The following is a 10,346-nucleotide window of genomic DNA, read 5'->3' as shown; positions in this document are numbered from 1 at the left end:
GTCTCTAATAGGATTGGTTTTCTAGTTTGTTTCAATGTTACTGACAACATAGACTATCAAAATTTGTAACACAAAACTAATCCAAAGAGCCTAGGGCCTTTGCCATCTGCTAAATTTCAATAAAACACTGGTCCCACAGTTGCTCTAACAGTTCCTTCCAGCCATGATCATGTTTTTAACCCAGAATAAACAGTTCTAAGATCAAACCACTAATTCCTTAAAAGAAACAAATTGTTCCACTACAGTAACTAGGTTTCAGCCTTTGCATGGACTTTATGGCCTATTAGTACAAAAGATAGAAGCTACTAGAAATAAACCAAAATATTTAGTGTGAAAGACACTTAAAATATTTTTTTTTTAAAAATGAGATCCATACCATTTTAATGTAGAAGATGCCATCTTTATTTACAGGCTAATAAAAAAATATTAAACTCAACTTAACTAGATATAATACATTTGTCATAGATCCTATAGATTTGAGGCCAACCCTAAGTGGAAGACTGAATAGGTGGAACAGAATACATAATAAAGATGTCAAATAATGTGTGACTTACACAGGAATCAATGTATTTGGTTTCTCAACATGAAAACAAAGTAAGTCCACGTGTGGGGACTAAAACCAGCACCAAGCACAAGCTGTGTTACCTTCTGACAACTGTTCAGTTATAATTACCAAGACTCATATTTCATTTCTCTTGAATCCATTTTTAACAAGCCTCAAAACCTAATGTTGTTGCTCCACTGTATTCATAACACATACCGCAGAAGAGAATTTTAGAGGCTAAAATGTAAGTACACAACTAACACACCCCCTTCACACTGTTGAACATTTTTTTCTCAGCTCCTCTGTGTGTGCATATTCGTAGATTTTTCTTTTTTCCTTCTTAACTATAGTGGCTTTCCGACAGTTCTCTCTTTTCTGTTTGGTTTTGTCCTAGAACCTTGGGTGCTAGGAATTTCTTCCCAATAAATATGAAAATGTAAAAACTGCTTCTCATTTAGTCTATAATTCTTAGCTCATCCCCCAGAGACCATATAGTCTAAAATAACCTTTAACTGGGTACTTTCTAAATACCTGCCAGGAAGCTCACGGTAGCACAGGGTTCTCATGTAGACTTTGCAAACCAAGGTGAAGCAGGAAGGAAAAGGGAACGGACCTGGGCAATCCTAAACTGCCTGAAGACATTTCATTCTGTTCTTCAGCCCTTGAAAGGAGTTTATGTCATAACCAGCCCATACAATCCATACTACACAGCATCTTCAGAGAAATGCCAATTCAAGGTTCTTAAAAAACTCTTCATGGACTTTTTTAGATTGTTCTTGAAAATCAAAAGGTTTTAGCTAATATCTCCTAAGGATCCCGTCTAGTAAATAAAGGATATTCTCTGAAAAAAATGCCATGGTCACCCCATCCCAGGCTGTGTTTTAAAAAAAAGCAAGAACATGGTTTCAGGTCACAACAAAAATGTTTTCAGATATGGTACAGTGGAAATTTTTTTGGCCAAATGAATATACTGACCCAACTCCAGTCTGCAGATCTCATGTCATGCCTGGCATATGTGTTTGGTGTAGGGGGAATGCATAAGGAAAAAACTCTCTTTCTTTTAAGAGGCCTAACTTGTCAGGAGCAAACAATAACATGTAGCTTGTTAATCTGGTTGTACAATTAAACACTAGCTTTTGGTGGGAGGCAACATTACACTACAAGGTATTTTAGTATCAGTAACAATATACACTATGAAGTGCATTTCTATTACAAACTAACATGGTGATATACAGATGAACAAAACCATCCAAAACAAACCATAAATGAGCAATAGTTAAAACATAAAATTTATAAATAGCAAAACCACCAAATAAAGTATATACATTATATAGATTTACCTATGAACAAATATATAGTGCATCTAGGAAAGACAAAAATGTGTTCATGTAACAACAGAATATTAGACATGAAGATACTGGTAATACTCTAAAAGCCCTGTAGGCTTGTCCCCGACTTAATAGTCCCTTAAACATATATCCTTTAAAAAAACAAACAGTGATATTGGCAAAATTATCACCTCTTTTAATGCAACGTTTTCACTTTCCCCAGCAGCGTACAATGGCCTACAAAGAGTAAGAGAGCAGGCCTTCCATGCTTAATCCTGGGATAAGAGAACTAACAAATCTGTAGTTTGCATATGAGAGGATTTAAGTCAGGCAAACACTGAGAGATGAAAAGTCAACCAAAATAATTACTGTATCAAAACATCTCTATCTTAACTTGCCCACCAGTGCCTCAGCTTTTTAGATGACTGGCGAATAAGATACTTTGAGACAAAACTGCTGTGTGGACCAAACATATAATTAACTGACAAATAAATTTGAGCTTTTACTGCCAGAAAAGACGTATCGTTAAGTGCCAAGACTATCACAACAAGACAAACTTTATGAACAACTCAAAATGTATAAAACTGTATTTTGTGGATCCCAGAAAAAAAAATCAGAGTTTAAACATTAATAATGTAATGCTTCAATACCATGCACATAGATCAACATAATTGAGGACAGATATTTTATACTCATCTGCATTTCTTTTAAAAACGAGGAAAGACAATGTACGATAACTTTTCAGGAAGTATTTCTAGTGCAGCATTGATTGATAAAGGATTGCTTAAAGAAAACTATTTTGTACTGCATTGAATAAAGCTGAAAGGCAAACATTACAATAAATGATCATTGAGAACTGATTTAGATATCAGGATGCACAATAAATTAAAAAAAAAACTAAAACCATTCTTTTAGTTAAAAAAAATTAAGTCAAGCCTACATTTCTGTAATTCATTAAGTTCTGTCTCTGAAATACCACACTTAACATTCTGGAATATATAATATGAATTCATTTATTCTCTTGTATTTAAAGGCTATTTCTTATAAAATTCCGGTTAGCACGGTCCTTCTACTAAATGGAAAAGGAGCCAAATAAAACAGTAGTGCTTCATTTGGTACTTAAGAGCCTAGTAATACCCTTTTGGGAAACACATGCTTTGGTGCTTTACATTTTTAAGAAAATCAAAGTCGCTTTACATGCAATAGCTAATTATGGTATACCACAGAAAACAGGGAGTTTTATGCATTTAGAATTGTTCACATGAAGCCCTGAGGTACCCGCCTTTCATTTAGGCTACAAGCCTCCCTTGATCTTGTATAGTCTTTGTCACCGTTTCCCTAGTGCCCCAAACTCGGAAGAGTCTGATCAACATTCTTGTCCAGAGGTACAGTCTAATTTAGTAGGATTTTTTGTGATACAGACTGTGCAGGTCGTCTAGTTTAGAAGCACTGTCTTCTACAGGAGTTTCACTTGAAGTTCCCAGGTCTCCATTTTCATGTCCATCAGTTACTGCCTTCTTATTAAATCCTGAAAGAAATAGAGAGAGAGAGAAAAAAAGATACTTTCTAATCTAAAAAAAGTCTTATAACTTTATTGAGCAAAGACAAAGGAAAGCCCACTATAATTAATAACAGTAATGAGGCAAATAATGGGGCCTTAAATTAATCAAGTAGGTAATTTCTGACAAAGGAATTCTTCCCTCTTCTGGCAGATATCAAACACTGTACAGATTTTTTGATATTCTCTATTAGACCTATCAAAAAATTTTATATAATTTCCTACCAGACTTTCCACAAAACTTAGATGACACACAATTATAAAATCTACTTATTAATTCTACTTATACAAATACATATTCAACAGTCAACTATATGTTTCTTTTGCATTGTGGTTTCAGATTATTTAACTTCTGAAGCACATGTTAGCTTATTGCTAAATATCTAAGTTTTTAACAAGACAATGTCCAGATAAAGTTTAAAACAAATCTTGGTTAATCTAAAGAATAGACACTAGGCTTGCAAATAAATCAGAGTTGATTAGGTCATCTGTTTAGTGAGCTATGAAGTATGGACATGTGCTAAACAATAACCAATAGGTACATTTTTTTTGTGATTTGAGTCTGTTAATAGTTAATATGAGAGCATACATTTTGGTTAGATGAGTCACATTTTAAGTGGTATGCAATTTACACAGGTGACAGAGAAGTCTTTTAGCCTCAGCTGCCAAAAAAAGAAGGGAAGAAGCCTTCCAAATCGGATAGAAAATAGTAGAAAGGATGAAAGACAATGAAATCATAGGAAAAGCAGCCCAATAGTGTAAAGTTCTAACATACTGCCACAATAGTTTTGTTCCAGATGCATGAGGAGGACACAATTGCTACTGCTATGTGCAGATAATTCATAAAATCCAGGCTTATCAAAAGAATATCAGTTCATCAGTTTACTATGTATCTCTATGCCAGAAGTTCTCATTTTTGGTTTTCAGGATGCCTTTACACTCAGAAGTATTGTGGACTCCAAAGAGTATTTTTTCATGTGGTTTATGAATGTTATGTGGGTTACTGATGTGTAACCATATTAGTAACTGAAACTTATGAGAAATCTAAAAAAATTACTTTGTTAAAAATGAATATAAGCCGAATAAATGTTAGCATAAATGACATATTTGTCTTGGTGAACATAACTCCCATTTTCCAAAAATTTAGACAGAAGAGGAGCATTATTTTCAATTTTGCAAATATCCTTAAAGTCTAGCTTTCTAGAAGATAACTGGATTTTCTTATTTGCCTCTGCTCCATCTATTACAAGTAAATAAAAGAATTCACCCTCACGAAGATATATAATTGGAAAAGGGAAGACTAATTTTAATAGGCTTTTCGGATACTGTCAGTATTCTTTGATATACCTAAATTGGACTTGACACCACAGAATTTGAAACCGTTATCCTTCAACTGTTCACACTATTATATTAAAAAAAAAAAAACACTTATTAACATCACTACCAATCTTATTACACAAGTGTTGGAAAGCTGTCAAGTTCATGGTGATTGATAAATGTTTTACAGAATTCTAATTGTCACCTGAAAGCTGAAATTTAATCACTGGCAATATATACTTCAGTTGTTTTCCCTGAAGTGATGGGCTCCTTTTGTACTTTTTAAAGGAAATGGCTGCCAATAATCTGAACAACCAATAATTTGTCAGTCATTCTTCAAGTCAAAATTGTCTTCCATGAAAAAAAAATGGCCAGTTCAGCTGGCTGACTTAATCACTTAAATGCTTTTCTTTGAGAGTAGCATCTTAGTTCAGCATGGAGACTCAGTGTTTTATGCATACTTCCCAGCCCATAAAACACGATATGAAAAAGACATGTACTCCAGGGTTAAGATTTAATAAAATTGGGGTGCCTGGGTGGCTCAGTCAGTTGAGTGTCTGCCTCTGGCTCAGGTCATGATCCTGGGGTCCTGGGGTTGAGCCTGGCCTCTGCCTGTGTCTCTGCCTCTCTCTCTCTCCCTGTCTCTCATGAATAAATAGAATAAATAAAATCTCAAAAAAAAAAAAAAAAGTAAATAAATAAAAATACAAAGTGAATCTAGAAGAACTATGTAAATAAAATTTTGGCCTTGTGACCAGAATGCAATAAAATTACAAGCAAAGGACAGCTGTTCATTCTGATGATTTCCTCATCATTAAAAGTGTTACTAAGAAATCTAAAATTCTGTATTTTAAGTTTATTAATAATAAAAAATACATTAATGACTTTTAAAAAACACATATTCATCTTTTTATGTATGAGTTTTTTTTGTGGAACATTTTATGAATGTCAGTTAAGTATATACATGCTGAACTTTACTATGAAACTTTTGTTTGAAGGATCACTGGAAAAGAAAAAGACTCTTCTTTTTAATCCTGTATTAAAAAAGGATGATGACTGGTTTAACCATTTTTATTCCAAGATTTACATACAGAATTTTTTGAGGCTTAGAGAGTCAATTAAAATGGATTTTCTCCAGTTGTCCATTCTTAATTCCTAATTAATAATAACTTTTGAAGCAATTTTTACCTTGCAACACTTTGATTTCCCCACTCGTGTCTTTGCAACCAACTCCAGGATTACTACCTCCCTCTAACTCATCAAGGTACAAACGGTAGCGATGTCCACTCTCATCTTCATACTCTACATTTTCATCATCAGAATCCACTTCAGGAGCCACATAAACTACTTCAAATTCAATCTCTCCTCTCTATAATGAGAAAAGAAAATGGGGAAGTCAAGTTATTGTGATTGTACTCAAAAATGGTTTTCCAAATTCCTTGGGATGAGTGACAGGCATGAAAAAATGTAGACCTCAGATGTAGCTCCTTTCAAGACAACAAATAATGAAATGCTAGAATCTCAAAAGGTAGAAAAGCACAGAGAGGTCATTACATCCAGACCAACTCCATGAATCCTAAGTAATTTCCTTTTAACATTACAGTAGTTCTTTGTACTGGTCACAGTATTTTTGCTAACAGACCTAACCTAAAAAGGATGCTTAACTACTCAACTTACACAATTTTAGAACAAATGTTCAGTTTAAAAGTCATTCTGCCATTTTATACTTGACACAGCAATTCAAGAAATCCATCTAAGTAGTCAGATACTAAATTCGCACTTAAGAGCATCACACAAACTTTTCTTTAATTCAAGAAACCTCTATACAATGATTTGTTTCTTACTGAATAGGTCTTGAACCTTTATGTAACTTTCACTGAGTACTACAGTGTTAATAAGTAATTATTTTATTAATTGTGTAAAACTGTATCATTCAATCCTCAAAATTTCTCTATTGTAGTGCAGTATCTTTTACATGAGGCAGAAACCTGAATTATTCTGCAAAGAGCAGATAATTTTCCCAATATGATGAGCATGTAAAATAGAAAAACAGGAATTTGACTCCAAAGTCCTTAGCCTTTCTACTAAACAAAATGTGTAATATTTGGGGGCTCCTGGCTGGCTCAGTCAGAAGAGCAGGTGACGAGTGATCTCAGGTTGTGAGTTCAAGCCCCATGTTGAGGACAGAGATTACTTAAAAAATAAACTTAAAAAAATATTTAAAATAAATAAACAAATGAATATTTGTACTGCTATTCTTTTTTTTCTTTAAGATTTACTTATTTATTTTAAAGAGAGAGAAAAAGTGCAAGCCAGGGGGAGGTGCAGAGGGAGAGGCATAGAGAGAGACTCTCAAGCAGACTCCCTGCTGAGTGTGGAGCCCAACATGGGGCTCGATTTCACAAACCTAAGATCATGACCTAAGCTGAAACCAAGAATCAGACACTTAACCGACTGAGCCATCAAGATGCCTGCCTCATACTGCTACTCTTTAATAAAACTTATGTTCAAGCAAAAAAGATTATTTTATGTTTAAAAAAACATTCCAAGTCATTTAATGAGACTACAGTCACTACACACAAGTCTGGCATTTGCAAGTCTGATTTTTTTTACTGCCCCTAAGTCAGTCTGTTGGTACTCTGCTTTCTCGGCAGTTTAAGGTTGTGTTTCAGAATTTTAATAGATGCTTAGCATTTCTTTAAAAGCGTGTGGCTGAAAAAAAAAAAAAAAAAAAAACCAAAAACCAAAACAAAACAAAAAACGTGTGACTGCCCCTTTGTATTTCCTTTACCACAGCTGCCATTCATCTCACTCTTATAACGACTGGATGTGGCCAAGTTGGGTTGAGAAAACACTAACTGAAAGAGGTTAGGGTTACATTTTTCAATCTCTCTTAGCAGATAATACTTTAAACATCCCATTTTGGGGAGACAGAGGGATAATGCTGTGGTATTCAGTAAAGTTCTAGATTAAAGAATTAGGTCTGTGGGCAGAAGTCATGGATCCAACTTTTAGGCTTAATATGAGGAAGACCTTTCTAAAAAAACCACAATGTACAACTATAGAATGGACTACTTTATCATCAACAAGTCCCCCTTTAACATAAATATTTAATCAGTGATACTATAGAGATTTACGCAACATATGTAGTTGAATCAAACGAGCTATAAATTCACTTTCAACTCAGATTCAATTCTACACTGATGATCCAAACACATCTCAATATACTATCAACATTTCTCTTAATTTCTTCAACCTTACACTTGAAGGAAAAAACAAATCAAAAAGTCCACCTTAAGTAAACAAACAGGAGTTGGGGGTATGAATCCCAACTCTACTAATTTCTCTGCAACCTTGAGTGAATCATTTAATCCCTAAGAACCTCAGTTTACTCATTTTAAGTAAGAGGGTTGGGCTAAATGATTTCTAAGGACTCTTTCAGTTCTAATATTTATCACTAAAACCAATCTGCTCCTAGCATTGTTTTTCTATAATACCATCTACTTGTATAGTGTTTTAGTCATTACTGATGTCTTGCTTTCTGAGTACCAGGTCCTGTTCTGAGCACTTTATATGAATTAACATGCTTAATCCTTGCAGCTCTCAGATTAAGGGCACTGTAGCAGAGCAGAGGACTTAAGTAACTTGCTCAAAGTTATAGAGCTGTGGAAAAAGGCAAATAAGACCATTTTCAGTAAATCTGGACAAATGTCTTCTATAAAAGGCCCAAATCAAAGGGAACTGGTATCTACATATAAACACTTTACTACTTGAGAAGCCTTAAGTTGAAGTATAACATTCAGTAGATTCAAAAAGAATCAACCAATAGATCCAATTTTAATTACATAAAAAGAACTTACCTGCTGGGAAAGAATGGTTACAGCTTCTTTATGCTTTGTGTCCCTTAGGTTAACTCCATTAACAGCCAGAATAGCATCTCCAACATGTAGTCCTCCACATCGATCAGCAGGTTGCCCTGGGTGGATCTCAGAAATGAGGATTGGAACACCATGTTCTTTCCCACCCTAACAAAAAAAAAAAAAAAAAAAAAAAGGCAATTAGTTTACTCTTTGTACAGTCACAGACTATTCTAATAATAAAATATCTTCTTAAAAATACATTTCAGTATCTTCTATGAACACTGAGTAAAATATTATTTGCTATCTAGGTAATGGTAAATACATTCTTATGGGTATCAAAGAGTTATCTCTGAATAAAACAATAACATACATTTCTAAAACACATTCCAAAGCCAAAAAAAAAAAAAAAACCCAACCCCAAAACAAAAAACTACAATTGGCTAAGCTCTTAAACATAAAAAAAGTATTTTACATATTAATAGTCCACAGCACTATTAGATTTTATCAGATCAAAATCACTATAAATAACAAGGCCTACCATTATTTTATGTACTATAAAAATCATTTTAAGAGTATAAGAGGAATCTCAATTTCAGATATTAAAATGTGAAAAAATATGCAACACGGAATTGATGAAATTTGGTAACTTTCACTTTTTAGCTCATGTTATAATTGTGTGTGTGTGATATATGTGTATTATTTCTCCTAAAATTTATGCTTTTTGAGGGCAGTGCATTCACAAAGGTAGGTAGGTAGGTATTCAATAAATACCTACCAGGTAAACTTATGATAAAAAAAATTTCCATATTAGGCAGTACCAAAATGCTAGTGAACTCACGCAGTATCTAAGTATTACCAAATGAAAGAGTAAAGCCATCTTATTCATTCATCTGGAACAAAAGCACTATAAGGACAACAAAACGACTCCAAATATATGTACTTATAATAGGCTGCTCTCGGAAATGCTGCCCAAGACAACTGTTTGTAAAGGCATCAAATTTAGAAAGGAAGACTATTTGGACTCAAGGGCCAGTGAAAACTGACAACAAAGAAATGAGACAAGAGAAAAGAACAATACAATCTGGAGCCATTTAATGTAGAAGAAAACAGTCATATCCATTCTCAAAGGCTCCTAGTGGCAATCATAGGATATTCCACAGAACTACAAACCAAGTCATAATGAAAATGCTAAATTATGCTTAATAAAGTTATAATTTTCCTAAAGTAATACTTCATAGTCATCAGGAAGATTTACATTCAAAAAGTTTACACAGAAGTGTTGGAGCCCAGAGGAATAAATTTAGTTATGGAGGGGATATATCCAGAATACTTGTTTCCCAAGAATGTCCAAACGGGAGCATGATTATACTAGTTAACTACAACAGAGGAATAAATTTAGTTATGGAGGGGATATATCCAGAATACTTGTTTCCCAAGAATGTCCAAATGGGAGCATGATTATACTAGTTAACTACAAAAGAGGAGACTGGAAGCACTACTTCTTACTGTAATTGAAATGCCAAGGCCTTCATGATCTTCCTTAAGGAGGAGAACTTTTCTAATTGGACCAACACCCTGGCTTTTCTTTAGAGTGTCTTGATCCTTATTGGAAGAAAAAAAAGAAGAAAAATTAGTACTACTTAAACGATATATCATCAAATGGAGTAAACCCATGCTATATAACTTGCTTTTAGAAATCTTCATTAGTTTCCTGGAATGGATATACAGTAAAGTGTTAA

At 33.9% G+C, this 10,346-nt stretch overlaps 1 protein-coding gene across 2 annotated transcripts in view; it reads right to left on the bottom strand.

Annotated features, from left to right (window-relative positions):
• Window positions 1–378: 378 nt before the first annotated feature.
• The window catches only part of GOPC (golgi associated PDZ and coiled-coil motif containing), a 37,532-nt gene continuing 27,564 nt past the window's right edge, over window positions 379–10,346 (bottom strand). For both annotated transcript variants that reach the window (XM_026002424.2, XM_026002425.2), the window contains 4 exons: window positions 10,114–10,209; window positions 8,608–8,772; window positions 5,936–6,116; window positions 379–3,400 (listed from right to left, as the gene is read on the bottom strand). In XM_026002424.2, the coding sequence (XP_025858209.2) occupies window positions 3,270–3,400; window positions 5,936–6,116; window positions 8,608–8,772; window positions 10,114–10,209 (573 nt within the window). In that variant the 3' untranslated portion in view covers window positions 379–3,269. The remainder of the gene's footprint in view (window positions 3,401–5,935; window positions 6,117–8,607; window positions 8,773–10,113; window positions 10,210–10,346) is intronic.

The sequence above is a fragment of the Vulpes vulpes genome, chromosome 1, assembly GCF_048418805.1.
Source record: "Vulpes vulpes isolate BD-2025 chromosome 1, VulVul3, whole genome shotgun sequence".
Lineage (NCBI taxonomy): Eukaryota > Metazoa > Chordata > Mammalia > Carnivora > Canidae > Vulpes > Vulpes vulpes.
The sequence above is the reverse complement of the archived record's forward strand: the minus strand, read 5'-3'. Positions and strand labels throughout refer to the sequence as shown.